Source organism: Denticeps clupeoides, chromosome 17, assembly GCF_900700375.1.
Source record: "Denticeps clupeoides chromosome 17, fDenClu1.1, whole genome shotgun sequence".
In the NCBI taxonomy this organism is placed as follows: domain Eukaryota; kingdom Metazoa; phylum Chordata; class Actinopteri; order Clupeiformes; family Denticipitidae; genus Denticeps; species Denticeps clupeoides.
In genome coordinates this window covers 217,699-245,406 of record NC_041723.1, presented here as the reverse complement: position 1 = coordinate 245,406, position 27,708 = coordinate 217,699, and the positions used below count along the sequence as shown (strand labels likewise).

At 50.0% G+C, this 27,708-nt stretch overlaps 5 protein-coding genes and 1 long non-coding RNA gene across 10 annotated transcripts in view; 5 read left to right on the top strand and 1 right to left on the bottom strand.

Moving 5' to 3' along the window:
* The first annotated feature begins 259 nt into the window (after positions 1 to 259).
* On the top strand, positions 260 to 4,603 carry LOC114766615 (ADP-ribosylation factor 4). Of its 2 annotated transcripts, none has more exons than XM_028957594.1 (8): positions 260 to 429; positions 989 to 1,069; positions 1,135 to 1,244; positions 1,854 to 1,925; positions 2,706 to 2,831; positions 2,933 to 4,014; positions 4,095 to 4,158; positions 4,276 to 4,603. In XM_028957594.1, exons 1-6 carry the CDS (start codon positions 363 to 365, stop codon positions 3,017 to 3,019), a joined length of 543 nt encoding a protein of 180 aa, XP_028813427.1. In that variant the 5' UTR covers positions 260 to 362; the 3' UTR covers positions 3,020 to 4,014; positions 4,095 to 4,158; positions 4,276 to 4,603. The 2 variants fall into 2 exon arrangements, with proteins under 2 accessions (XP_028813427.1, XP_028813426.1); XM_028957593.1 differs by having other exon boundaries at positions 4,243 to 4,603.
* Positions 4,604 to 4,908: 305 nt separating this feature from the next.
* On the top strand, positions 4,909 to 6,953 carry LOC114766618 (uncharacterized). Its single transcript, XR_003742836.1, has 3 exons — positions 4,909 to 5,064; positions 5,130 to 5,571; positions 6,023 to 6,953. It is a non-coding gene; the product is annotated as an uncharacterized LOC114766618 (long non-coding RNA).
* A 5-nt stretch (positions 6,954 to 6,958) lies between these two features.
* Positions 6,959 to 12,763, top strand: LOC114766599 (protein tyrosine phosphatase domain-containing protein 1). The gene is made up of 13 exons (XM_028957562.1): positions 6,959 to 7,675; positions 7,771 to 7,983; positions 8,521 to 8,601; positions 8,717 to 8,835; positions 8,944 to 9,081; positions 9,746 to 10,080; positions 10,164 to 10,406; positions 11,097 to 11,315; positions 11,704 to 11,823; positions 11,910 to 12,011; positions 12,088 to 12,168; positions 12,253 to 12,363; positions 12,451 to 12,763. Exons 2-13 carry the CDS (start codon positions 7,805 to 7,807, stop codon positions 12,553 to 12,555), a joined length of 1,833 nt encoding a protein of 610 aa, XP_028813395.1. The 5' UTR covers positions 6,959 to 7,675; positions 7,771 to 7,804; the 3' UTR covers positions 12,556 to 12,763.
* Positions 12,764 to 12,863: 100 nt separating this feature from the next.
* cimap1b (ciliary microtubule associated protein 1B) lies at positions 12,864 to 15,730 on the top strand. 2 transcript variants are annotated; one of them, XM_028957587.1, is made up of 7 exons: positions 12,864 to 13,092; positions 14,104 to 14,222; positions 14,299 to 14,502; positions 14,582 to 14,683; positions 14,949 to 15,070; positions 15,149 to 15,289; positions 15,375 to 15,730. In XM_028957587.1, exons 2-7 carry the CDS (start codon positions 14,111 to 14,113, stop codon positions 15,471 to 15,473), a joined length of 780 nt encoding a protein of 259 aa, XP_028813420.1. In that variant the 5' UTR covers positions 12,864 to 13,092; positions 14,104 to 14,110; the 3' UTR covers positions 15,474 to 15,730. The 2 variants fall into 2 exon arrangements, with proteins under 2 accessions (XP_028813420.1, XP_028813421.1); XM_028957588.1 differs by lacking the exon at positions 12,864 to 13,092 and adding an exon at positions 13,745 to 14,024.
* Positions 15,731 to 16,811: 1,081 nt separating this feature from the next.
* rabl2 (RAB, member of RAS oncogene family-like 2) lies at positions 16,812 to 19,950 on the top strand. 3 transcript variants are annotated; one of them, XM_028957590.1, is made up of 9 exons: positions 16,850 to 16,931; positions 17,081 to 17,385; positions 17,836 to 17,865; positions 17,939 to 18,018; positions 18,099 to 18,178; positions 18,873 to 19,083; positions 19,155 to 19,252; positions 19,324 to 19,407; positions 19,481 to 19,950. In XM_028957590.1, the coding sequence occupies exons 2-9, from the start codon at positions 17,288 to 17,290 to the stop codon at positions 19,559 to 19,561; spliced, it is 762 nt and encodes a 253-aa protein (XP_028813423.1). In that variant the 5' UTR covers positions 16,850 to 16,931; positions 17,081 to 17,287; the 3' UTR covers positions 19,562 to 19,950. The 3 variants fall into 3 exon arrangements, with proteins under 3 accessions (XP_028813424.1, XP_028813422.1, XP_028813423.1); XM_028957591.1 differs by having other exon boundaries at positions 16,812 to 17,385; positions 18,972 to 19,083; XM_028957589.1 differs by having other exon boundaries at positions 16,812 to 17,385.
* Positions 19,951 to 21,064: 1,114 nt separating this feature from the next.
* Positions 21,065 to 27,708, bottom strand: part of shank3a (SH3 and multiple ankyrin repeat domains 3a) — a 116,657-nt gene continuing 110,013 nt past the window's right edge. The window contains exon 23 of the mRNA XM_028958753.1: positions 21,065 to 25,724. Coding sequence (XP_028814586.1) covers positions 25,166 to 25,724 — 559 coding nt within the window. The 3' untranslated portion in view covers positions 21,065 to 25,165. The remainder of the gene's footprint in view (positions 25,725 to 27,708) is intronic.

The window sequence follows — 27,708 nt, the reverse complement described above, 5'->3', positions numbered from 1 at the left end:
GTCAAATGAATCCCTGAATCTGTTCCAGCACATAATCAGGTAGAGTCAGACAGACTCTGCAGAAAAAATGCATATACCTCATTAAACATTCAGGTTTTAAATCTTGATCATCGGCTCAACACTAGACAACTGTGGGCCAGACTTCTCACGTCAAGAGAGAACCGAACCGAGCCAAACGAACAATTCGGGCGATCCGAATCCGAGAGCCGACACGTCCTTGCACCGGAAACGCGTCACATCTGCCAGCCTGTCCGCCAGGACGTGGCGGCGCGCATGCGCACACCAGCGCCTCGCCGCTAGCCGTGCGTCGTGCGTCCCGGAGCAGCGCGAATTCGGCCAGGTTCTCCTCGCAACACGGGAACATGGGGCTCACCATCTCCTCGCTCTTCTCCAGGCTCTTCGGGAAGAAGCAGATGCGGATACTGATGGGTGGGTGAGGGCGGCGTCCGGCCGCGGGAACCGGCTAACGGGGCTAGCTGCCCGACCCTCAGCCGAACGGACTAAGTTCCAGCTTACGTGGACTTCAATATTCATTTTACAGCAGACATTTAATAAACAGTGTTCATGCACCTGTAGATGTTATCAATGAATGAGCATCGAGTTTAATAGTATTTGCGCAATCGAGGTCTTCCTTTTATAACTGTCACATCTGCACTTAATGAGCTGTGTGTCACTAGCTGAGGGTTCATGTATATACTTTAAAATCTCTCTCATCGATATATTTACTTAAAATCTCTCTCTCTCTCTCTCTCTCTATATATATATATATATATATATACACATACACACTTTGAACTGTTTATATATATATTTTAAAACTATCTATATCTATGTATATAAATCTCTTTAAAAATCTTTATATATGTATGTATATATAGTTTTGAAGATGTAATAAAATGGTTGTACGAGCCATGTAAACTGTAATGTTTGTATGTCTGTAATTTTCGAAATGAATTAATATCGAGCTGTGCGCGTTTTGTGATTTCAGTGGGTTTGGACGCTGCGGGGAAAACCACCATCCTGTACAAGCTGAAGCTGGGGGAGATCGTCACCACCATTCCCACCATCGGTAAGGCCTGGCGTCCGGTCGGCTCCTCCGTAGCGCTTCGCTGTGAATGACGGACGCTTTTTCAGGCTTTAACGTGGAGACGGTGGAGTATAAGAACATCTGCTTCACCGTGTGGGACGTGGGCGGCCAGGACAAGATCAGACCGCTGTGGAGACACTATTTCCAGAACACCCAGGTAGGACTACGCCTGATTCAGCAGAAATCTGGAGAAAGCCGCTCTGCACCAACTCTGTGGAATCAGATTTGTGGCAGAAATGTGAAACAATATCGAACATAAATAAGAGTTGGAACTTTACATCTTTTTTTTTTTTTTTTTTTTTGTTTTCGCTTGTGAGACTTTCGGTTCCGCTGCTCATTTTTACAGTTTCACTGCTGGATTTTCTGTCGCTCCGCCCAGTTTTAAGTTTTACGCTGCCTGAGAGTTCGGTTGGACTTCTGGCGCAACGTTCTCGTGTGGGCGGGGCTTCGCCTCATTGGCCAGCTGGTATTGGAGTGACAGCTCCGTTCCTTCATATTTTAGACTTTATTTGCCTTTATGGATGCTTTGTGAGGCGATAAATCATATTTTCCAAGCAAGGCTAAAATATGAAAACTTCCCAGTACAACTGTGAACATGATCGGCCGCACCGTTAACCGGTTGTAAAATTTCAGTCTATTTCACATTTCAACGTCCTGTTTTTGTTCGATTTTAGGAAAGTTTTGTTTACAATTTTTGCCACACCTCTGATTCCACAGAGGCCCTGTGATCCGTTGTCATGGTGAAGTCGTGTGTTCTGCTCCTCAGGGTCTCATCTTTGTAGTGGACAGCAATGACCGAGAGCGAGTGGCAGAATCAGCGGAGGAGCTGTCCAAGATGGTGAGTGTGTGTGTGTATTATATAATCTAAAATTTCACCAATACAGTTCACCCCTGTTCATCTAAGCTGCAAGCAATTTCCTTCAAATAAGGATGAGAAAAAAAAAAAAAACTGAAATCAAATATTAATTTATTGTGTAAGGAAACAGATTCGTAATCTGAAGTTTGCTGGTTTGAATCCTGAGCCAGTCGTGGTGCCCACTGCTCACCAAGGCTGATGGTTAAATACAGAGGACACATGTCACTGTGTCACCGTGTGCTGTGCTGCAGTGTCTCACCATGACGGTTGCTTCACTTTCACTTCTTTATTGCAGAATTTCCTTCTTGAAACGGAGACATGATGTGTGTGGAGATAGAGACTTTGAGGGCCATTACAATCTTGTTCTCTGACTGTCGACGTTTGCTTGTAGGAGATCATTCAACTCCCCAGTTCTTCTAGCACAGCGTTTCCCGACCCCGACCCTGGTCCTGAAGGAACATCTGGCAGGATCCCACACATCTTCACAATCTGCCCCACTCATGATCAGGCCATTAAGTAACGGCAGAGCCTAATTACGGTGGGGCTGGAGTGAAGAATCGTCCTCCAGGACCAGGGTTGGGAAACGCTGCTCTAGCATCTACACATATCACCAGTGGGAAGAAGGATGAGAACTTCCTGGTTTTGTCTGTTAGCTAAAATCATGTGTTGAGAAGTAAAGTAAAATACAATTTTAAAATGTTCGAATTGTCCAATCCAACGTTCGGTGGAGCGAGGTGTGTGATGATGCTCTGGTTTGTGCAGCTCCAGGAAGACGAGCTGAGGGACGCAGTGCTGCTGGTCTTCGCCAACAAGCAGGACCTGCCCAACGCCATGGCGGTCAGCGAGCTCACGGACAAGCTGGGCCTTCAGAGTCTACGCAGCAGACGGGTAAGCGCGGAGAGAACGTCCTTTTATTACCGTGTCCCGAGAGAACGTCCTTTTATTACCGTGTCCCGAGAGAACGTGTCTGTTGTCCCCTCTGTCTGCAGTGGTACGTCCAGGCCACCTGCGCCACGCAGGGCACCGGGCTCTACGAGGGGCTGGACTGGCTCTCCAACGAGCTGTCGAAGAACTAGCGAGCAGAGCGGAACGTTCTTCTTCTTCTCCAACATTCTCTCGGTTTATTTTTTGTAATTGTCTGGTTATGATTTTTCATTTTTTTTAGGATGTGTGCCGGGTTCGTGTAGCTTTTGTAAGTGGAGATCCACAGATGCGGCGGAAGGAGCCGCTGCCGGTGCTTTAATTGTGCCTGTCTGGATCTCTTGGTCGTGGGTGTGGCCTGCGGTGACTGTAGCCCAATCAAAACGTGTATGTGACATTCCAGTCGGCACCATTGGGAAAAGTGGCCTTGCGCACGTGGTCATGTGACAAGACGCCGGCAGCGCCGGGTGGTGGCAGCTGGACGTCTGGACGTTCCCTCTGCGTTTGAAGACGGAAGCTCCGTCTTTGTTTGATCGAACTTGTGTTTTTGTGTGTGTGTGTGTGTGTGTGTGTGTGTGCATTTCTTAAACAGGTAAATAATATTAAAATCTAAGTGCCTGGTTTCATTTTTTCTCCTCTTGTCACCGACATTTCAGTAAAATTGCGTTAAATGTTAAATGCCGTTTAAGAATCATTGGACTCGAGAGATCAGAACCAAATCAGCCAGTACGACACCGTCGTGCTTCAGTTGAAGAAAACGTCTGTAATCTGCACCAGTTGTACATTTTGGAGATTTTTAATATATGACCTTTTTAAATCAATATTTCTTGTCTTGGATTTTGTATTTTTAATCCAAACGTGGTCCTGTGGTGGTTTTTTTTGTTTTTTTTGGATGAATATGTAAATAAATGCAAACATGATGGAAATATGGTCACAAATGTGGTGAATAAAATGGAAATTGAGGAAAACGTTTGTGTAAAAGTTGGAATCGGAGGAAAGGAAAGATCTAAATCGGATAAACCGGATTGAGGAAATGAAAGTCGGTGGGGACGGAGAACCAGGGGAGGAGCCTGGGCCACAATAAAAGCGAGCGCTCCGTTCCGGAACGTTCCTTTCTATCCTGCAGGTGACTCTGCTGAAGGATTCATGGGTGAGCGCTCCGTCCTCTCACACACATCGAAACGTTTCATTTTGCAGTCGAATCTGAACGGGCTTTGCCGTTTGTCTCAGGGCCGCATAGAAGTTCCTTCCGAGGAGCTCGGGGGCCCCGCCCTGTCTGCTTGGCCGTTCTCATGTGAGCTTGAACCTGACCGCGACCTTCTGAACGTAACGGTGTGGAGTTGGGTGGTGATGTGTGGACGTGTGTCTCCTGCCGCAGGTGTGTGGAGTAGAGGAGGATCCCTGCTGCCAGGAGTAGGGCACTGGGACCCGTGCTGTGGTCCACCGATGGCCGGGGCGTGGTCTGCCGCAGGGGTCTCTAGTGTGCACAGAGCCAGGCCTTCGATCGCCACCGACTCACCAGACTACTAAAAGCTGACAAAATGCCAAAAACCGACAAAGATCTTCCACCTTCCCTTTCCCTGTCGGCTTTTGGTTGTCTGCTGCATTGGTTGGCGGGCCGAGGGGGGCCTTGCTGTGGAAAATTCAACCCCGTCTTTCTGTTTTCTGCAAGGCTGGACGCATAATTTCTCTTTAAAACCAACAAAATCGCAATAAAAAATGCAAAAACTGTAACTTAATTTTGTGTGGCGTCTCTTTATTTATTTTATATATATATATAGGCAGGCAGCTGGATCGTACCAATAAGAACTCGATAAAACGATTGCATCAGCTGGTGAAAATGGCGAGGTGGCCTGGTCCAGCCGATCGCTGTTATGCTGTTGTTCCGTTTCTGTGGTTTGTGTTGAAGTGTTTCACAGCTCTGCAGCGACGTGTGAAGTTGTGCAACTTCTGGAAAAATCCGAGCACCGCCTCCTCCTGCCCCTCGGGGTGTAAGCTACTGGTCTGGGTTCGAATTTCTGAAATACACTGCATAATACACAAAACAGGACATCCTAGATGTGAATGGATGAAGTATTCTTATTAAAAACATTGTTCTTTACATGCCTGAATGTGCTGATGACAAAATCACACAAAAAATATCGATGGAAATGAAATTTTTCAACTCAAGGACGTCTGGATTTGGAGTCACACTGAAAATGTAAGTGGAAAAACACCCTACAGGCCGATCCAACTTCGCTGTAATGTAATTAAAACAAGTCCCAGTCGTGTGTGTGGTCTCCCTACAATGCCGGGACATGGTCCTGAAGAGGTGGCGGATGGTCTCCTGAGGGATCTCCTCCCAGACCTGCACTAAAGCACCCGCCAACTCCTGGACAGTCTGTGGTGCGGCGTGGTGGAGTGAGCGAGACGTGATGTCCCGGATACTGGACCATATGGAAGGAACACTTAATATGAAGCATCCTGCATGTTTGTACAGGGTGGAGCTCTGCATTCATCAAAACACTTTTGTTTTCTCCCTCAGCAAAGTCGTTTCGTTTTCCTTTACTGTGTGTGTGTGTGTGTGTGTGCGTGTGTGTGTGCGTGTGTGTGTGTGTGCGTGTGTATGCGTGTGTTTGCACGGGGTGGAGCATTGCAGTATAAATGTGTCTCTGGCCTCAAATATGCTTTAATCCTGCTCAAAGTGATTCTGTAAAGGCTCAAGATGGTGAGTTTCAACCCTTTTTTTGCTGGTACTTTTATGCACTTGTTCGCTGTAAATGATTTTGTTTTTTATGTGCTGCCATAATTCCATTGTGGCATAATTTACATTGTGAAAATGTCAAAGACAAGATTGTTTGCCACAGAAAATGGAAGAATTACAGCTTTTACAAAAAAAAAAACTACACAGTGAAAAAAGCACCGGCTTTTAAAATCATTTTCACGGCTGCGTATGTCAGAAATAAGCAGATGGAATCGAGACGTGTCCGCTAACTAGTTACTTACTGCTCACTAAAGGTGATGGTTAAATGCAGAGGACACATTTTACTGTGTGCACCGTGTGGTGGAACTCGCCACCCACCCAGCCCAGAAGATAAAGGTTAGAAGAGGAGGAGCCTGTAGGGATTCGTCAACCACGACTTAATAATACGAGCATTTTAATATCCCTTCGCATTCAGGAGACCGTGACAGAGGAGGACGAAAGTGATGAAGATGGTGACCATGACGCCCCTCTCCAATGAGGGTGCGTCTCTGCTGCCAAGGGTAGAGCACTGGCCCTGATCCCAGGAAAATTCCCTCCTGCAGGACCAGTGTGCGGGATGGACTGGACCAACAGACACAGAAAAGGCCGTTTGGCTCTGAAGCGAAACAGCCGCAGCCTTTGGAATGCATGACGCTCAAAGAGCTTCCTACAGCACCTGCGCTGAAGCGTGGGAATGCTGGAGGAAAACCTCCTCACCTGCAAACAGCAGACGTCCTCATCGGAACATGAAGAATCCGAAGAAGCGGCGTGGAGGAGGAACCTGGTGGACTTGACTGCTCCGGATGGATTCTGGAAATGGACTTAAAAGGACCGTTTCTAACCAAAGAACCTGGATCACATCTGGCAAAATAAAACCCCGAACAGCTTCATTTTGCTTGAGGGCCAGGCCATCATGGATCTGGTCCACAAAAGGTCCAGTAAACTTTGGTGTAGCCATAAAGCAATGAATGAATCCGGAGAACATGGACAAGTTCAAGTGTATTCAAGAGAGATATTTATTGTACAGTGTTCCTCACACGGTAGAGGTCTAAGAATGAAATACAGGCCTGATTTCAGGTCGTTCCGGTTCGGGGGGGACAGTGTTTCATGATCCAAATTTCAGGTGGCTGGTGGCTACCTGAAAACATCTACCACAAGGTTCCTCGCTGTCAGCTGAAACGGCTTGGCAACCACAGTGGTAGACAGGAAGGGCAAGATAAGCTCTCCTACCACACTCTCAATCTCAGGGGCAGTGGTGGCCTGGCTTTTGAGGCAGTGGTGGTCTAGTGGTTAAGGAAGCGGCCCCGTAATCAGAAGGTTGCCGGTTCGAATCCGCCACTGAGGTGTCACTGAGCACCGTCCCCACACACTGCTCCCCGGGCGCCTGTCATGGCTGCCCACTGCTCACTCAGGGTGATGGTTAAATGCAGAGGACAAATTTCACTGTGCGCACCGTGTGCTGTGCTGCTGTGTGTCACAAGTGACAATCACGTCACTTGTTTTAAAACACTGTGATAAATACTCAGAATACGCTCACCGACTTCCAGAGATCTACAAGTACGTGTAGAGAGATGGAGATGTTGACTCACAATGTTGGACAATGTTGTGTTCTTTTGAATCTGTTGGCGACAGCATTTGTAAAGCAGGCATGCGGTGTGTTCTGGGAGGTAGGCAGCAGTACAGGAGAAGAAGAACATTCCTGTTCAGTTGTTCCTCCAAAACTCCCTCTGGCCACACCCGGTTCCTCGTGATCTACCACCCAGCAGGTTTTAGGTGCCGCTGTTGCTCACCTGATGTCACCGATTTGCAGGTCACAAAGATATGAAGTGTTTTGACTTCTGGTGGACGAGTGAAATGGCCGATAAAATCCCAGTAGATGGGGCGGGGCTGGGGGAGGGGTCTCCTGTGCGCCTCCATATGCTGATATAATGAGGATTAAGAATGGTGTGTGAATGTCCATGCTGTAGTGTATTTATGATAATCGGGCTAATCAGGCTTAAGCAGCCCCAGGTAGGTCAGTCCAGAGGAGGAGACACCAGGGGCTGGGGGACGAGGAGAAAACATGCACACAGGACACGCCGTATTGACGGTAGGTGACCCCAAAATGCCCATTTTCACTCAGCACTCCCTGACCTCGTAACGGCGGCCCCGTAATCTGCTCCTGTTTCGTCCCCGCGCTCTAAGGCTGCGATGGCGGCGTGATGTTCTCCTGCGCAGGATGACTCCGTGCGTACCCGTGCCGCGGCCCTCGTACTCCCAGGCCAGGGAGAGCCTGGTGAAGGCCATGCCCCCGAACATCATCTGCATGCTGGCCTGCGGCGGGCGCGACTGCCGCTACGAGGGGCCGGCGTGCTGGAGAGCCAGCCAGCAGGCCGTCCGCGGCACCTTCTCCTCCTGGTGAGTGGCCGTCACGGCTCCAGCGTGTACGAGGCCACAGATAATGGATCATCGCGCACCAAGTTAGATTTCTGGAAATGTGTGGGTGGAGCCCACATGCAGCCCATTGTTTACTTGATATTAAACAATAACAATAACTTCATTTTATAGAACGTATAAAAGCAACTATTGTGGCAAATGCCACGTGCTGGGGATGATGAATTAAAACGTGCCCGGACTGTATAGTGTGTTTGGAGGTGCAGGTTTATCTACGTCTTTTGGAGTTCCAGACATGGAACCGTGGAGCGACAGAGGCTGAAGGTGTTAGGAACGGCTGAGGAATGGAACTCCATCAGCAGCACGGGGCTGTCTAGCGGAGCTTGTCTCTGGGCGGGGCAGTGCCCGGCCCCGCCTCCCACGGGCACGCCTCTGTGGTCATTGGTGTGGTCATTAAGTGGTCCTTTTTGTCTCTGGTTTGTTGTGGTGCCGTTGTTCTTGGAACGTTGTGATTAGACGCAACCGTGACCATGCTCATGAGCGCGTTGTGCTTGTTTCCAGGGTGACAGATGACATCGTTGCCATGGCGAGGCCTTCAACCTGGCTCATTAAGCGCTACAGCATCATAGAGCAGTTCCAGCAGTGAGTTGCATCACGTGTGAATTATGGTTTACTGGAGCATGTTGCTGTACTCAGTGCGTTGAACAGGAACGCGACTTCCTCCTCTCCTTCCGTTTCTCGTTTTTTAATTATTCAGGTTGAACATCAGGACCATCATTAACATGCAGTTGCCAGGGGAACATCCACACTGTGGACCCCCCTTAGAGGAAGACAGTGGCTTCACCTATTCTCCCCAGATCTTCATGGAAAGCCAGAGTAAACAAACCATCTTGCTCAGCAGCTTTACTGCAGCTTGAAGAATTGAAGTCTCTATTATACATGAAATATAGTCTGTAGATATTAATCATGTTTTCTCTTTCCCAGTTTACTTCTATAACTTTGGCATGCCAGATTTTGGTGTGTCGTCCATGGTCGGAATGCTGGATGCAGTGAAGGTCCTGGCTTTTTCTGTGAAGGAGGGAAAAGTGGCCGTGCACTGCCACGCTGGTCTTGGCCGAACGGGTACGTAACATCTCAGATGATCAGGAGCGATGAGCAGCCAGGGATCACACGCACACGCTGCCAGGCCAACGTCCCTCAGCTTCCCTCAGATCGCTCTCTGGATGTTCTCAACCCGCTCAAACAGTACAGGGACATCGTCGTCCAGGAGTCTGCATTCTGTCCACAGAAAGATATACCGATCACACTACCAGGACACGCCTGACGTTATGTAATAATCAAAAAGCTTCTTCTGTGATGGCAGCATCGGGGACGGTATCCCCACCCTGAAGGATAAATCATCTCATCAAGCGCCATTTGATGAAGATAATAGTGAAAGTGAGACCCCACAGCTGAGGGGAGCAGCGTGTAGGGTCGGTACCTTGATCAAGGGGACCTCGGTGGCCCCGTGGCGGGTCGGGATTCGAACCCGCAAGCTTCCGATTACGGGTCCGCTTCCTCACCGCCAGGCCACCACTGCCACCACCATGTGAGTGGAACAAAAAAAAAAAAAAAAAACCTAGTGAACAATGAGCAATGAAGGTAAAAAGAGTCGACTCAGACTCATCAAACACGATTCACTTTCTCCTGGTACAACAAATACTGAATGTGACTCTTCAAAATGGCTCCAGAACCGCCACCGAGTAGATGCGTCCAACCTTCTGAGTACATGATGTGTGTGTTTCAGGCGTGCTCATCGCCTGCTACCTCGTATACCTGCTGCGCGTCAGCCCCGGCGAAGCCATCCACTACGTCCGCATCAAGCGGCCGCGCTCCATCCAGACCCGCGATCAGATCAACATGGTCTTCGACTTCGCCCGCCTGCTGGCCAGCCAGCTGGCGCAGTACCCCGGCCCCGCCCTGCGCCACGGCGCCCCCTTCGGCCTGGGGCAGTACCTCCAGCGCCAGGCCCTGCTGCTCCACGGCGCCGAGGCCCGGACGCTCTCGCACACGCCCAAGATCCTGCAGCTGCTGTGCTGCCAGCTCACCGCCCTCACCGCGGGCGGAGCCAGGCCGGCAGAGGTGCGGACATCCTCTACCAAGGTCACAGGTGACGTTCACTTTCAGAGCCGAAACTTTCACCCTCAATGTTCACCTCCTCGCAGGTTCAGGAAGAGCTGGACAAGCGGGCGGCCATTTTGGCTCTGCGGCAAGTGGTGAGAGACACTCTAGTTGTCAAGAAGTTCCTGCCGCGTCTGAGGGATGAAGGAAAGTCCCACAGGTCGTCCTCCATGTGCTCGGTGTCATCGTGGGACGAGCCACTCAGCTTCCTGCAGAGGAAGAGGGAGGTGCTGCTGAACAAGCGCAGCTACAGCGAGTCGGACCTCAGCAAGATCACCCTGACCTCGGTATCACCACCGTTACACCTTTTATGGGTTGTTTTCGTCATATACCTTCAACGAACCATTGTGATGTGACGGAAACGAGACATAAACTACAACGAAATCTACATTTACATTTACATTTTACAGCATTTATCAGACACCCTTATCCAGAGCGACTTACAATCAGTAGTTACAGGGACAGTCTCCCTGGAGCAACTTAGGGTTAAGTGTCTTGCTCAGGGACACAATGGTAGTAAGCGGGATTCGAACCCGGGTCTTCTGGTTCATAGGCGAGTGTGTTACCCACTAGGCTACTACCATCATGTAATACTGATGACGAATAAAAACGAGACTAAATGTGGTTTACAAGATAAGACCTAGACTAAAAAGTCAGATTTTCGTTGACGAAAACGAGACGTAATTTCCTCCTTCCTGTGTCTCCCATCAGATGTCAGAATGCTTGTGGTGGGTTATAGATGCATGGTGGTGGGTTGCCAGATTACAAAAATTACATTACAAACAAAAAAAAGACCAAAAATACCAATTTCACTGACTAAAATATTCATGGGTAATTCTGACTAAAACGCTCACTCAGACTTTTAGTTGACTGAAACCTGATGAGACTAAAATGAGTCTGGATGTGACGAAGACTAATGCAAACTCGACTTGACTATGGTGATTGTGACTATTTCGCGATGGAACTTTCATTAACAGGACCCGGCGTTCGGCCAGCATTCGCCGGTCGTAGAGAACCTCAAGGCCTGTCGAGTGCAGGAGGTCACAGCACCGGGCCCCGCCCTGAATGGCCTGGGTGGGGACCGGTGGAATGGAGCCGAGGACAGACAGACCTCCGACCCCCCGTCCGCCACCAAGAGGTCGAAGTGCACGATGAAGAAATCGCCTCCCTTCTCAAAATACAGCTCGAACGTGGACGTGAGTGTTATTGAGCATGACAACGTTGAAGATGCAGGTGGCCACCTCGTGGCCACATGAAGGCTAATCGGGGCTTTGGGATTAATACCCTGCAGATTACTGGGGCAGTGGTGGCCTAGCGGTTAAGGAAGCGGCCCCGTAATCAGAAGGTTGCCGGTTCGAATCCCGATCCGCCAAGGTGCCACTGAGGTGCCACTGAGCAAAGCAGCGTCCCCACACCCTGCTCCCCGGGCGCCTGTCATGGCTGCCCACTGCTCACACAGGGTGATGGGTTAAATGCAGAGGACAAATTTCACTGTGTGCACCGTGTGCTGTGCTGCTGTGTATCACATATGACAATCACTTCACTTTATTTATTATGGTGTGTAACACATTCGTTTTGCTGCAGCTGTGTAGAAACCACAGTGAGACACCAGGCCAGATGTCAACTGCCAAGGAAGTGGCCACGGCCCTCGCTCTCCAGAGTCCGGCCGGGGACCGGGTCCTCGCACGGGCCGCGCTTCTGCAGGTATTCTCCAAACCCATCAGACCGCAGGAAGCTGTTACCAATCCGTGCCGAGTTATTGAGGAAAGCGCTTCGGTGGCATCCAACAGGACGAGCTGAACGGGAGTGTGTGCGGGTGGGCCGCCCTCGCCGTGGAAACGGACCCCAGGGTCCTCGCCTCGCTACTGTGGGCCTGGCTGGAGCGACTGAAGGTCCGAGCCGTGAGATTTTTGCCGCACGCGCCTTTCATGGGAGATGCCACCGGTCAGAGCCTCCGTCTTTCTACAGGACCCGGTTCTGAGTGCAGCTGATGTCCAGAAACTGACCAGAGGCGATGCAGACCAGAAGCCCCTCAACGTCCTGCACAAGGTCTATTGACTCCTTTTGGTGAGTGTGTGTGTGTGTGTGTGTCTGGTGGTTACTAACCAGTTCGGACCTTCTGTGTGTGTCCAGTGTCAGCGCTGCACGGTGTCCTGTCTGCTGCGCTGCGTGGGGCAGGTGGCCGGCCTGTACCCCAAACTGGAGGTGGCCATCCTCCAGCGGCTGATCAGAGCTCTGACCAGGGTCTGTGTGTGTGTGTGTGTGTGTGGGAGTATTTGATGGCCACGCCATTGGTCACGATTGCGTCACGCCCATCTTCCTCTCCTGCAGCGCCCTCCGGAGGACGCCGAGCGCAGCGACGCCCTGCTGCAGGTGCTGAGGACCTCGATGAGGGAGCTGCTCCACCACCCCAACATCACCCAGCATCAGGATTGAGACACGTTCTCCACCATAAATGTACTTTCTGTCGGGTTCAAAGCGTGCTCGTGTGGGGTTCTTGATTATTCTGATGAGCTTAGTGATAACACAAGGAGATGCTGGTTTTCTGTCGGGTAGAAGTAGATAAACCACGGAGGACATGACTGGACCGGACAGATGTGCTGGTGTGTTGTTCTGAGATACAGAATAAAACTTTTTGTATTCATCAAGTGTTTTTGTGTTTGGTTAGATCTTCTGTACATTCTGGATGTCACGTTAGTATCACAAACCACAAAATGCTCATACTTTCTACTTATTTTTTTTTGTGAGAGCCAAAAGTTCCACAAATTAAAAATATGCTTAAGATGAACTATACTTAATAAACACAACATGCAAAACAAGCCCAGACTTCACGAGGTAAAATGTGAATGCTAGAATGGAATCCAGAAGACCCCACGGTGACGTCGCCATGGTGACGCCGCTTATAAGCCGAGACGCACGTGCTGCACAGACCGGGTACCACGGCAACGGAGCTTCACAAAGTCCACACTGAAGGTATGTTAGCGACCAAACTTTTACTCACATCACTTATTATCATTTTCCTGCAGTAAAGGATTTAGTTTAGGATTTTGCAACGTGCTAAATGAAAATACTGTAAAGAAAGGTGGCAGTCAGGGTTCAATTCAACTTAAGGACATTTATTTTGTCCCAGAGGGGCAATTTAAAGGGCACAGTGGTGTACAGCAGTGTACAGTTATAACAGTTGTAAACAACAGATGACGCACAATAACAAGTTTCTGTATAAATCATGGGGTTTCAGTGCAGTTGTCCATGATTTTTTTATATGACCATAGTTTTGGTGCTGCCTACAATATCAATCTGTGCAGGAAAATTGTGCACAAAATCAATATTTCTAAACCAGCCTTGTGGTGTATGAGAATTTGGTCATATGAGACACCACCATTCTATGCAGAACATGGATTAGTTTCCCTGCTCGGTAAACGTTTTGGACTGTTTGTGGACAGTTCCTTATTCAGAGCTTGCGGCAGTTTGTGGACGGTTCCTTATTCACAGCTTGCGGTAGTTTGCGGACAGTCCCTTATTTCGCAGCTTGTGGCAGTTTGCGGACGGTCCCTTATTCACAGCTTGCGGTAGTTTGAGGACGGTTCCTTATTCACAGCTTGCGGTAGTTTGAGGACGGTTCCTTATTCACAGCTTGCGGTAGTTTGTGGACGGGTCCTTATCCACAGTTTGCAGCAGTTTGTGGACGGTCCCTTATTCACAGCTAGTGGTAGTTTGCGGACGGTTCCTTATTCACAGCTTGCGGTAGTTTGAGGACAGTTCCTTATTCACAGCTTGCGGTAGTTTGTGGACGGGTCCTTATCCACAGTTTGCAGCAGTTTGTGGACGGTCCCTTATTCAGCTGTGCTTACAAGAGACCGGGTTCCAGCCACCTTCTGGATTTTCCAGTGAAAGTATAACGTATGGTTAGTGGTTGATTACTTGTTGTGTTAATTGTTAAACACGCCAGAAAGATGATTACGGAACGTTGTCTGTTTCTGACAGGTCAGTAATGTCGGCCCCTGACGTATGGGTGGGATCCTGGAGACCCCACCGGCCCCGGGGACCCATTGCAGCCCTCTACAGCAGCCCAGGGCCCAAATATGCCCTCCCTGGGACCGTAGGTATTGAGCATAATATTGCATACGGTTTTATTAAGAACATTTTGAGGCCGAGACCCAATTTGTTGCTCTGACTCAGGCATTCAGCTCCATGACCCCCGGAAGCTGAAATATCCTGCGTTCAGCTTCGGCACGCGTCACCAGCAGCTCAGGAGCGACGGGTCCCCCGGGCCGGGGTACCTGGTGGCCTCCAACATCACCCGCTTGGGCCGAGACGGGACGCCTTCATACTCCCTCTACAGTCGCCCCAAAGAGCCGCGCCTTTTTCAGACGCCTGGTCCAGGTGAGGCAAACGCGTGAAATAAAAACAACAGCCTGTACCTGTAAATTATTACCGTAACCGCGTTATGTTGTTACTCCAGGACGGTACTCGCCGGAAAAAGCCGTAAATTTCACCGCCTGCAGCTCCCCCGCCTACTCGCTGTCAGCCAGGACCAAAGGCTTCCGCCACGACCAGACACCAGGTGCTACAGCGCCGATCCGCCTCTCGGAATCACATAACCGCGTCGAGTAATATACCGGCATACCGGCTTCATGACTGCCGGCGGTGGCCTAGCGGCGAAGGAAGCGGCCCCGTAATCAGAAGGTTGCCGGGCCAAGTTGCCGGTCCCCACACGCCCGTCATGGTGTCCACTGCTCACCAAGGGTGATGGTTAAATACAGAGGACACGTTCCACCGTGTCACCGTGTGCTGTGCTGCAGTGTTTAACACTTTCATGCGCCACTCAGGTCCTGCGGCGTACATGCTGCCCGCCGTTCTGGGGCCCAGCACCGTGAACAAGACCGCGGCCCCCAACTTCACCCTGAAGGGCCGCACCATGGTTGGCAGCTTCTATGAAGACCATCAGAAGGTCTGTCCACTATCCACTGTCTGTCCCAACCAGCAGCCATGCAAGACTTCCATGTGATCTCTGTGTGTGTGTGAACAGAGTCCCGGGCCGGGGACATACAGAGTGGTGGACACCAACATCTACAAGATGAATTCCCCCCATTACAGCATGATCGGCCGTAACAGCATGCCAGGAGATACCAGCCAGAAACCGGGGCCAGGAGCCCATCGGCCTGAGCAGGCAAGAACACACACACACACACACACACACACACACAGTAGATCTGTTGTTTGTATGGCTTGCTTGACCATTTTAAAAAATGCAGGTCACCTTCACAAGCAGAAAAGCCCCCAGCTTCTCGTTCGGGATCCGCCACTCGGAGTTCACCGCCCCTCTGATTGCTGCCACCGCTGAGCACGAGTGACAGCACATCAGACAAAACGGCGCGTCACCGAGTCACGGCCGACAATGGCAGACTTCAGAAAAGGTGTTATTATCGTAGTCAGATCAAAGCAGACATGAAATGGACCCATGCAGGAAAATCCAGGATCATCGTCCACGTCCCAGAACTCGTCATTCTTATCCAATAAGAACAGCAGCCTGTCATGTCTCTGTGCCACTTGTTGATGTTCCAACTTATCCTTTACTTGCTGTAATTGTATAATAAATCTCACAGTCTGGCTCTAGTCTCATTATTCACCGCGCACACGGAGCGTGTACGGAGAACATCGACAGAACTTCAATCTTCGTCACATTCACACACATAGAAGTGCAGTGGAGGCCTGGCGGGTAAGAAAGCACCGAGGTGGCATTGAGGTGGTACCGTCCCCATGCACTGCTCCCCGGGCACCTGTCATGGCTTTATCATGGCTGGACGGTTGCCGGTTGGAATCCCGAACTGCCAAAGTGCCACCAAGGTGGCCTTGATGAAGGTCCCGTCCCCACATGCTGCTCCCCTGGACGCCTGTCATGGTGCCCACTGCTCACCAAGTGCAGAGGACACATTTCACTGTGTGCACCGTGTGCTGTCAAGGGTGATGGCTAAATACAGAGGACACGTGTCACCATGTCACCGTGTGCTGCAGTGTCTCACCATGACAATCACTTCACTTGTTCCCTACACACTTCCGAGTCTCCTTAGAAGCGGGTAGAAGTGTACTTATCCAGGCAGAACACCCTGAGAAGTCCACTACGTAGGGGGCTACAGGGCATGCCTGTCAAGTAAACTGGAAGGTTTACCGGCGCCCCAGTAAACCTTCCATTTTAAGACGGGTGACAAGAAAGCTAAAATCACCGCTTGTCAACCACTACAATTGGCTGTATGCACAGCTGCAACACTTCCTGAACTTCAGGCAGCGCCTTTGTTTCCTGTCCGCCATTATTGGGCAAATTGATTAATCCCCTGCTGGCGGACGCCATTCCTTCCCCCTTGTGCGACGCTAAAGTCGCTGTTGCAAATCTTACAGGATGCGTGACTGTGTCCCCCACCCCGCTCTTCTTCAGAAAAATACATTCGGTGTCCCGTTGAGCGCGGTATTTACACGAGGTTTTTTTTTTTTTTTTTTTTTTGCAGGAGCGCCTTCCTTCTCTGTCCTGGCGCCCATCATTTGTCTGTTTCTTCTTCTTTATGTCCCGCGTCGTCACTCATCAACTCGTCATCTGACCTCACACGCTAATCTCGCGAGAACTGCCACCTTCAGTACCTGTAGTAGCTACTGCAGGTGGCACTTATCGCGAGATTAGGGACAGCTCTGATTTTTTTTTTTTTTTAATAACGCGGATTAAAATACGGGAGATTTACGGGAAAATACTAATACGGGAAAACGGTGGGAAAGAAGGGTAAATTACGGAACTTTCCGGGCCAAAACGGGATACTTGACAGGTGTGCTACAGGGGCCACGGGAAGATCCACCCGACATACTGCCAGTTTAACTGGAGCATTTACTATCGCGCAATCACGACATACTAATACAGCCGAAGAAATGGTTGTTTTTGTCTTGTTAAAGCGCCGCTAAATTCATTTGTCATCAGCTCCACGCCGCGTACGAACCGTTCAGGCACCTCTGCGGGCAGTGGCGGCGCAATCCGGGGTCCTGCGGCACCGAGCGTCCGCGCGTTGCGTAGAAACGCGGCGTCTGGCCGGGGAGCGGCGCGGAGTCGGTCCACCTCGTCCCACCTCGTCCCGAACACGCGAGCGGGGAAGAACAACGGGGATCCGCGGGCCTTTAAACGCCGATCATGGCGACGCCGCTTCCCGAGCCGGACCAGGACAAGTACGACGCCGACGAGCGGGTCAAGATCATCTGCCTGGGGGACAGCGCGGTCGGCAAGTCCAAGTAAGGTCCCCGCGTCCCGAGTTTCCCTGCGTGTCCCGAGGGGCAGTGGTGGCCTAGCGGTTAAGGAAGCGGCCCCGTAATCATTTACATTTACAGCATTTACCAGACGGCCTTATCCAGAGCGACTTACAGTCAGTAGTTACAGGAACAGTCCCCCCCTGGAGACACTCAGGGTTAAGTGTCTTGCTCAGGGAAGTGGGATTTGGGGGTCTTCTGGTTCATATGCGAGTGTGTTACCCACTAGGCTATTACTACCTAATCAGAATCCCGATCCGCCAAGGTGCCACTGAGCAAAGCACCGTCCCCACACGCTGCTCCCCGGGCGCCTGTCACGGCTGCCCACTGCTCACTCAGGGTGATGGTTAAATACAGAGGGCACATTTCACTGTGTGCACCGTGTGCTGTGCTGCTGTGTATCACAAGTGACAATCACTTCACTTTCTTTTCCAGGCTGATGGAGAGATTCCTGATGGACGGATAGTATCCTTTCTCCGCGGCGCACGTCGCAAATCGCGCACAGGCGGCCGTTTTCCTTACACCTCGTCCCCCCCAGCCGGCCCCAGCAGCTGTCCACCTACGCGCTCAACCTGTACCAGCACTCGGCCACCGTGGGCGGCAGGAGCGTCCTAGTGGGTGGGTGGGCGCGTTCCCCGGCCTGCCGCGCAGTGAGGTCACGACACGCTCAACCCCCCCCCTGTCTTTCTGCCCCACAGATTTCTGGGACACCGCTGGGCAGGAGCGCTTTCAGAGCATGCACCCGTCCTACTACCACAAGGCCCACGCCTGCATCATGGTACCTGACACGGGAACATCTCGACTTGTGTGAAGTACACGCAGGTTCCTGTCAGACTAGAGCAGTGACACGTGTCCTCTGTATTTAACCATCACCCTTGAGCAGCGTGTGGGGCACCTCGGTTCAGGTTTCGGACACGCAACCTTTACTTAAAAACTTAAAAACCATATTCCAGAACTTTCTCAGCCGCTCGTCTACTTTTCAAAGTAAATTACAGCTGACGTTCTGCACCGGAACCCTCGAGCTTCTGTTGTTTCACGGTTGTCAAATTTCCCCAGATTTGCACAGAAATTTCAGAGAACATATGATCATATTGGGGCAGGAAGTGGCCCCGTAATCAGAAGGTTGCCGGTTCGAATCCCGATCAGCCAAGGTGCCACTGAGGTGCCACCGTCCCCACACACTGCTGTCATGGTGCCCACTGCTCACCAAGCGTGATGGTTAAATGCAGAGGACACCTTTCACTGTGTGCACCGTGTGCTGCGCTGCTGTGTTTCACAATGACAATCACTTCACTTTCATCATGAAAATTTGCCTTATTGAAAAGTTATGGAAATTCGTGAAAGGACGTTCATGTTTTTGCTGATAGAGGCAAATAATTACGTTCATCTACTGCTCATCTTCTAAAATAATTTGGAAAGCCGTCTTATGTCTACGGCGTTTACCAGACCTCCTTATCCAGAGCGTCTTACAGTCAGTAGGTGCAGGGACAGTCCCCCCTGGAGTCCCTCCTCAGGGACACAATGGTTCGAACCTGGAACCCGTTCGGCTTTCTCACCTCTCTGGGCTGCAGGTGTTTGATGTCCAGAGGAAGGTCACCTACAAGAACCTCGCCAACTGGTACAAGGAGCTGAGGGACTACAGGCCCGAGATCCCCTGCCTGGTGGTGGCCAACAAAATCGATGGTGAGGCTGGACCGATCCCAGGCGGCGCTGTAGGGGCCGTCTGGTAAACCGCTCTTCAACTGTGTCTACAGCGGACGCGAAGGTGACGCAGAAGAGCTTCAACTTCGCCAAGAAGCAGGGCCTTCCTCTCTACTTCGTGTCGGCTGCAGACGGGACCAACGTGGTGAAGGTACGAGAGCAGTTTTGTCCGTTTAGTGAGGCGACGTAAGCAATTTCCCGCCCTTTTTCACGCTTCCTCAGGTGTTTAAAGAAGCCATTCATAAGGCCATCAGCTACAAGCAGAACTCCAGGGACTTCATGGACGAGGTCATGAGAGAGCTGGAGGTGTGTAGGTTGTACGTTATCGTGCCGCCTGACCGCGGCCGGGGTTACATGTCGTCCCATCTTGTCCCTGCAGAACTTCGAGCTGGAGCAGACAGAGCAGGACTCTGAGAAGGAGGACGAGGAGGAGGAGGAGGAGGAGGGGGCGGTGCCATAGAAGCCCATCTTCACGTGACCTCCACGACCGGCCCAAGCGCGGCGTCTCCAGCAGCCCGTCTTCATTCATTTGCCATTGTGAGCGGTGATGTGGTCAAAGGTCATGTTCAGCATCTAGCTCTATAGTCTAGTCTAGCGCAGCTCTAGGGTTTAGGGTCATGTAGGTGGTCTGATGTCACCGATCTTGTGGTCGTGAAATAGTGAGACGGAGCATCCGAGGAACTGACCGTATCGCACAAACTGTGAAAGATGAACACATTTGAATGTTGTAAAGTTCTTTACATACATGGTGGGTTTTGATATGATGAAGCATCCAGAACTGTTCATTTAAGCCCGTTTTTACGTTTTATTTAAACTGTTTATTTAATAAAAAGTTATTGACCGTTAAAACTGTCAGTGTTGCCAGGTTGGTACTTTTTGAATACGGAGAATACCGAATTTCTAATAATCACACAGTATGAAAGCAAATAGAACTTCTTCTCATCTGTATTCTCCAGTGTTCAAGTCTGAAAAGCCAGACTGTGGCCTGCATTTGGGCCACAGTGTTAAAAGTTCCGGGTTCAAGACCCCAAGCCTTCCTGCGCCGTAAAGAACTTTACGTGTCTTGGAAATTCCCATTGGTTGATCTGATTCATCCATTAACAGGCTGACCAAACGCTGAAGCTGAAGGTTAACTCTCACTCACGCACTGATTTTCCCATAACTGCTGCATCCAGCCGAAGGGGCGGGGCAACAAATACACCATTCACCTACCAATCAACATCGAGTATGTAAACCCCACCCACATAAAGCCAGAGCTGGCATTCGAACCCAACCCCTTGAAGGTATGACACTTGAGGGTGGGCGTGGCTGCCGTGCAGGGAACACGAGAGCAGCAAAAAAATTTTTTTCACTATTTTGTCGCAAGCAACATGAACCAATGGACCCACAACGTTGCTGTTGAGGCTTTCACTGTTTACTAGGGGTGCGTATTGGCAAGGAACCTCACAATACGATAATATATCAGTATCACAATATATTGTGATACTGCACAACACACCGATTCTCATCTCTGCTGACTGCACTCAAGAAAACGCTCGACAGCTCCACCTGGTGGACTTAACGTAAAACTCAAAAATATTGATACCACCGATCAATATCACCACATCCAATATTGCAATATGTTGCTGCATTGATATTTTCTAACCGCCCTACTGTGTACCGTCACGGCCTGAGCCTCTTTCCCACACTCATGTCTGTAATAGTTTCAAAATTGATAAATATTTAATCTTAATAAATCTTTGTTGCATTTTTTAGCAGATTGACAGCCCTACATTCTCAACTACATTGTGTAAGATAAGGAATCGATGATCCTGAATGTGCCGGCAGATTCTTTTGATTTTTATTTTTGATGCATACTCTGCTCCACCTCACACCTTCACAGCACCAGCAGGAAACCAAGAGCGTCACTCTGCATTTCTCACCATTTTTATTGTGCTTTGTTGACCAGAAATCAAGAGTAAAGTTCATGTGAATGATGTGTTTATTCCCCCTCTGTTCCATTCCTTTATAATAATAATAATAATAATAATAATAATAATAATAAAAAGAATCATCCATCATTCTCAGTTTCCATTCGGTAAAACCCAAAAGCACAATGGATCAGAAGGGAGGGGTGCATCAGTCAAACCCTCACCAAAATATGATTAAAACACCAGTGAAAATCCCACGTAATCTGACAATTCCTTTATCAAACATAAAAAGGAAAATGTCGTAGTGAAACAGCGTGAAGGGCGTCTACATCCAGTCTTCCAGCAGGTGGCACCATAGAAACCCAGAAGAAAAGATCAAGTACAATGCAAAGGTTTACTTTTGGCACATGTTCGTCACCCCATAGCATACATTTACACAAAAACGTCTATAATAATAATAATAAAAACGTGAAATAAATGCATTTTAAAAGAAAGAGCAAAAGCAATCCAGTGCATTTCTGTTTGGGTTTTTTTCACATATTGACTCCGAACCGGTGAAAGTGTGCGTGTGTCCTGACAGCCGGACCCAGAGCCACGTTTACACCGTACAGTCGGCGGCGGTGCCGTGTGGCAGGTTAGAAATGCTTTATTTCTTTATTCCTTTTTTTCAGCAGGCTGGAGGAATTCTGGGATTTGGACAACGTGTGGAATTTGACCAGCTTTTGAGGACAGCGCTTGTCTTCATTAATTAGTAATTAAGGCGGAGTTAACTGTTCTTGGGCGTTATTGCGGAGCCCCGGCTGTTTCCCACCGCGCTTTCGGGGTGTTTGTGCTCTAGAAGACGTTCTCGGCTCAGTCAGGGCGTGCCGAGGGGGTGCCGGCCCTTTAAAAGAAGTGTCGGGGTGTCACGCTGCTGGCTTCTACAGGGGCCTGGGTTACTAGGCTGAGAACGTCTGGCGGGGCCCCAAAGGCCCCCGGAATCACAGTATCACGGCAGAGTGGAGCAGGACGTCCAAACGGCCGACAGCACAGTGTAAAGTTGTGATCGCCCCACGGGGGACACTACGAGCTAACGGGGGGGACACTGCTCTTGGCTTCCTTTGGCGTCGCTGCTCGCTTCGAGGCCGAGGAGCTGCACACCAGCGAGAGCTAACGGGGCGGAGATGGTCCTGGCCCTGGTGGCTGATGGGATTGATTGTTCTGGCTGCAGCCCTATTCAAGCTCTTATATTTCCCGGACTGCCACCCGTTCCAGGGTCTTCTGGAACCATTTTGGAATCCGAATTGAGAACTTGTGGAAGTGATATTTGGACTGGTTCTGGGTGTGATCTATATATACCAACAGTTCAAGGAAAGTGCCATGGTGCAGTTATATGAAAATATGCATTCAAACACAAATGAATCATGGAACCCAAAAAACTGAATGCAGCAATCTGCTCCGTGAATAAAATAAAAGTAGTGTGTGTGTGTGTGTGTGTGTGTGTCGGGGTGGGGGGGTCAAGCCGCTACAGGGGACTTCTGCTCCTCTTAAGGCTACAGCGGAGGGGAACCCCGTTAAGACGTTGGTCGGAATCTGCACGCGATGGAAGCGGAGATAAGGCTGTTTCCAGGTTCGCTCCAGCATTTTCCTCCTCTTCTCCTCCCTTCCTTCCTTCCTTCCTTCCTTCTGGTCACGTGACCACCAAGAGGAAGGTGAGGAATCGGGAAGTGAGCAGAGAATGCCAGTCACGTGACCGCCATGATGTCTACGGCGCGTTGGTAAAGCTACATTTCATTGTGTTGGAGGAGGGTGATGGTGGCACGGCTGAGAGGGGTGAGAGGGGTGAGAGCGAGAGTTCGTACTGGGTACTTCCTGGTTCTTCCTCCATGTTCATTTTAGCACTACAAGGTTTTCAGAACCCTGCCCACTGAACTACTGAGATTGGTTCTGTGCGTAAAATTGCCACGAAGATGGACTCTTTGGAAGAGTCCATCTTTGATGGAAGGAAAGATTCATTCCTGGCAGCACCTTTCATTTCATGGACGAATGAATGAAATGAACAAAAACGTTCACAAATATGCATGACGCACACAAATTACCGCCAAGTAATTCAATGCAGAATGCCAGTCATACCTTGTCTTTTCGTTTCGAAATGATCCATTTTTGTACATTTTGTGTTCTTGGCAGGATCCTGGATGCTGTTCCAGGGTCAGTGCACAGTACGAACCTTCGCCACGCGGCCCGACAGGAAGTAGAATCGTGGGCTCCATGAGGGCTGAGGATGGCAGGATGTTAGCACTTTAAAGATGGATGGCTTGAATGCTAGCACCTTATTTTGTGCAAATCATCCCCTAATTCAGAGATCATAGAAAGAATAAAATCTTTTCACCCTTTTCTATAGGTGGTTAACTATGCATATATGCCAAACATTCATATATAGATCTATATAGTTTTGACTTTAAAAATTTATATGAAAACTATTGTATATACATTGCCTGATATAAAAAAGCAAACATTTCGTAATTTGTCCATATGTACACATATGTAAGCAGTTGTTTTCTTTTTCTAAAATTTTCATCCTGTTTTAAAGTTCGGACTAGGTGGGTTTTTAAAAAAAAAAAAAAAACTCATCCTCCAAGCATCAAATTTCTCAAGCTACAAAATCCACTCCTGGCGAAGGAACCGAGGCCAAAAAAAAAAAAAAACCCCTAAAAAATGAAAACAACAAAGACCCGGTAGGAAATAAGATCGGGTCCATCAAAAAGAAGCGGCGAGGAAACCAGAACGTCTCCCGGACAGCTGCGCCCGCGGCGGTGCTTTCTGCAGGTACGTGGCGGTGGGCGTCGGCTCAGCAGGCTGCTTGTCCCTGGTGGTTTATTGCAGAGCTCGCCATCGGGACTCACTCCTCAGACCTCCTGCCCGGGCGTGGCCTTCTGGCCCCCGTGGTGGGCGGGGTCAGGGCTGCTGCTGCTACAGAGGCCTGGTGTGTGGGTGTGTGTGTGTGTGTGTGTGTTAGAGGGAGTGAGGCAGGGACTCCTGGCCCCCCTGGTGCTGCTGAGCGCCCCCACGATGCCAGTCTGGTAAAGGGCACTTCACTGACGGCTGGCACTGTCCCACGTCGACGTGCACAGGCTATGAGGTCACGAGATCATCAATGAAGCCACAAGCTCTCGCTCTCGTAGAACGTGGAAGACAAGGTTTCACACAAAATATTCCAGGAAACAGAAGAAAAAAAATCAACCAAAACCCTAATTTCCAGAAATGATGCAACTTTTCATGCTACGGTCCATAAAAGGATGACCATTAGGAAAATTATTTTCAACAGTAGCTTTTTTTATAGTTATATATTATACCATATAGAACTTTTCTTTTTAAATAATTATGACAATTTTATAATCATATATCTATATACGGTTATCTTTCAAATATATATATTTATATGTGTGTATATAATTAGTAAAAATGAGTAAATTATTGTTGGAATAAACAGTTTTCTCCTCTGCTTCGTCTACAAGCAGCAGACAGGTTTAGTTTCAGTCCGTTCGATGTTCTCCCCCATTTCAGACCCAACGCCACGTTTCTCCAAACCTGCCGCCACCGTTGGATTCAGAAAAAAGCCACGAGTGTCGGTTAAACATTCTCCGTACGTCAGTTATAGGAGCTTCAAACACACACACACACACACACACACACACACACACTCTCACATGCAACCACGCCCCCCCACACCCACATTCCAGTCCCAGATGTCCAACTGCTGAGCTTTTAAAAAAATTCTCTGAAAGGCAACTGAACTGTCCTTTACCCGCGGAGCGAGAGGGGCGAGTGGGCGGGGCATCGGTGATGGAGGCGGGAGGTATAAAAGGTGCATTTCGGGAGACCAGATACAAGCTTTAACGCTCTGAGATCATGCACAGTTCACTTATGCAAAAACCCTTTTGATTGGTGGATAGGCATGGATTGGGAGGTGCTACAAAAAAGGGGCGTGTCTTACTCAACACTCAGGGATCAGAGAATAAATGGAACAAGAAAACCGTCCAGAAAATGAGCCAACAGGAACAGAAGAGCAGAAAGTCAGTCTGTAGAAAAGGTGGAGGTGTTGGCTGGGAGTGCGGCGTTGTGGACGCTGGGCGAGGGGCGGGGCTGGGGGGCGAATGGGGCGGGGTTTGTGGGTGTCAGCTCTGCAGCAGCTGTTTGAGGGCGCGCTCAATGTTCATCCGGTGTCCCACCCGCGTCACCCCGAGCTCGGCGAAATCGTCCTTGGTCAGGGCGGGCAGGTGCGACCCCTCGATCTCGTGGTCCTGGAAGCGCTCGCGGTGTTCGCCCAGGTTGATGCTCTCCAGCCAGTCGCCCACATCGTACTTGTTCCAGAGGTGCAGCGGCTTCTGGTGGAATGGCCGCAGCGTCAGCAGCGGCGAGGACATGCCGGGGGAGGGCGGGGCCGGGGACGGGGAGCGGCTGCGGGCGCTGGAGCTCCTCATGACGAAGCGCACCTCCTTGGGCTCGTGTGGGAGCGACAGGCTGGAGGACTTGAGGATGGTGGGCGGGGCGGTGGGGGACGTGGCCAGGCCGTAGCCTCGGAGGGCGCCCAGTGGGTCGGAGCGGTCCGGGGAGCCGGGGCCGGGACTGGGCGTTCGGCGGGTCACAGGGTAACGGCTGCCGGGGCGGATGGTGTAGGTGGTGCCGTAGCTCCTCTGGGAGATGGTGTGGAGTTCTCCTAAACTGCTGAAGAGTCTGAGAGGGCAGAAGAGAGAAGTGAAGAAACGGGAACAGGTTAGGCTGCGTCCAGAACCCCAGACGTTCAGAACACAATCAAGAAGAGCAGAGCGGCGCCTCGCCAGTCCCGCCACAGACAGGGCAACGTGGGTCAATGGCGGGTTGGTGCGTCTGTCCAGCAATGCGGGGCGAGGGAGGCGGGTCTGACTGACAGGGACAGAGACGGACGCTGCAGTTCACATTGACAGAAAGGGACAGAGACACAGACCTCCAGACCTGACCTCCATCAGTGACCAATAAATGCTGTAGGGGCTGCTGTCACACCTACAGTCTTTAGAGTGCTTCGATCCAACTCAACTTCCTTATCCCCCCTTGGTGCGGTGTGAACACGGCAATCGCACTCGAGACCGAGACCCACAAAGAGTGGGCAAGAGTGTGGTCCGCCGGGCGAGAACGCGAGCCAACCCAAAACAGGACCAAACTCATGATTTGAATACAGTTCATTATGTCGCCTGCCTCCTGTATTTACTTTTGTTGTTCTGTCCAATAAGCAGCAAGAAAGTTCCCGTGTGATTTAAAGGGACGCATTTCGGATTTTTTACTGTGTAAGGGAACCGAACCAAGATGTTCGGACCTATATCTGTCTCGACCACGATTTTGAACACTGTAGCAGACTGCGTACTAGAGCCTTGGTTCTCAAACTGTGGTACTTATTTATAGTTTATAGGGCCTCGCGATCGTTCTGCTGGCCAAAGTTCATCCGGCTTCGAGCTGGGAGAGCTTTATGACACGCACAAGCCGCTGGTCCACCATCTCCCCCTTCCTCTCTACGTCCTTCTCCCATTACGAAGAGTCTACATGCTGCTACCACTCACACCAATGCAATGATGGCTGTGATGAGACGCGATAAGAGGTGGAGAGAAATTAAATTATATGGACTAAAATCAGATGTGGATGAAACGATTAACGATTAACGCTGAAAGGTTGTGATAAAACAGAACATCATGCAAAAATAAAAGTGAAAAAGCAGGACAGAGAGGACATTCTTAAAGTAGCTTTTCTCAACACCACAATCTGCCATTTGCAGTAAAACCCAGTGCATTTATACCTGTGAATGATACGTCAAGGGACCATTTTGCTCAGGTTTGCAGATAATGTCCAAATAACTTTATGAACGTAATTAACATATTTACGGATAAGAACCTCATGGTGTTCAATTTATAGTCAATACTGGTTTCTGATTGGTCAGTGGGAGGTCTGTGTGTGCTGATTGAGGTGAACAGCAGCCAATGAGGATGGATACTGGCAGACGGGAGACGAGACCAGTGGTGGACATGGAGAAATGCGCAAACAGGGAATCTGAGCGGGTGGGGTGGGGCTTGAGCCATTCCATGCGCACTTACACAGTGGCCCCGCCCTCCTGGGCGTGGTCTGAGTTCTAGAGAGAGCAGCGGATTGGAGTGCACATGCAGAGTGACAGCAGAGAGAGAGAGGCATGAGAGAGAATGTTAGCATCAGTCCATGAGAGCGCAGAGAATGACAACACACTTCATATAACATCACGGCAGTCAACAGAGAACAGAAGACGATGGAGAGAAGACAACAGAGACCCCCAGACTTCGCGCGCCTCCGCCAGCTGCATTCGCACGGCCAGATCGCCAATTTGAAGCTGAATAGACGATAAATTTGGGTCTGAAATGACCAAAGTCTGGGAGCTGAGGTCCATTTAAAGAACCAAAAGAGCCGAGAACAAACATACATACAAGACGAGTCCCAACGAAGCAGAGCTGCATGCGCTGTGATTGATGGTGTTGACCCGAACACACACACACTTGGTTTATGTCACCGTCACCTAGGTCTGGGCTCATAATGGAATTTTCAAGTAATGCGGCATAAAATACCTAAAGGGAAGGTGATTTTTCACCACAGCGTACACAGTAGTCATTAAAATCCGGATACCGGTCACTACAGTTCACAATTACATTGATTATGTGCCCATCCC

Coding starts and splice junctions, on each gene's coding strand:
- LOC114766615 (XM_028957594.1), top strand. CDS start 363: ATGGGGCTCACCATCTCCTCGCTCTTCTCCAGGCTCTTCGGGAAGAAG. Junction 1,070..1,134: donor CACCACCATTCCCACCATCG/GTAAGGCCTGGC, acceptor ACGCTTTTTCAG/GCTTTAACGTGGAGACGGTG. Junction 2,832..2,932: donor AGAGTCTACGCAGCAGACGG/GTAAGCGCGGAG, acceptor CTCTGTCTGCAG/TGGTACGTCCAGGCCACCTG.
- LOC114766599 (XM_028957562.1), top strand. CDS start 7,805: ATGACTCCGTGCGTACCCGTGCCGCGGCCCTCGTACTCCCAGGCCAGG. Junction 8,836..8,943: donor GATCTTCATGGAAAGCCAGA/GTAAACAAACCA, acceptor TCTCTTTCCCAG/TTTACTTCTATAACTTTGGC. Junction 11,824..11,909: donor CACGGGCCGCGCTTCTGCAG/GTATTCTCCAAA, acceptor GGCATCCAACAG/GACGAGCTGAACGGGAGTGT.
- cimap1b (XM_028957587.1), top strand. CDS start 14,111: ATGTCGGCCCCTGACGTATGGGTGGGATCCTGGAGACCCCACCGGCCC. Junction 14,503..14,581: donor TTTTCAGACGCCTGGTCCAG/GTGAGGCAAACG, acceptor TTGTTACTCCAG/GACGGTACTCGCCGGAAAAA. Junction 14,684..14,948: donor CCGCCACGACCAGACACCAG/GTGCTACAGCGC, acceptor TGCGCCACTCAG/GTCCTGCGGCGTACATGCTG.
- rabl2 (XM_028957589.1), top strand. CDS start 17,288: ATGGCGACGCCGCTTCCCGAGCCGGACCAGGACAAGTACGACGCCGAC. Junction 17,386..17,835: donor AGCGCGGTCGGCAAGTCCAA/GTAAGGTCCCCG, acceptor TTTCTTTTCCAG/GCTGATGGAGAGATTCCTGA. Junction 19,084..19,154: donor GGTGGCCAACAAAATCGATG/GTGAGGCTGGAC, acceptor CTGTGTCTACAG/CGGACGCGAAGGTGACGCAG.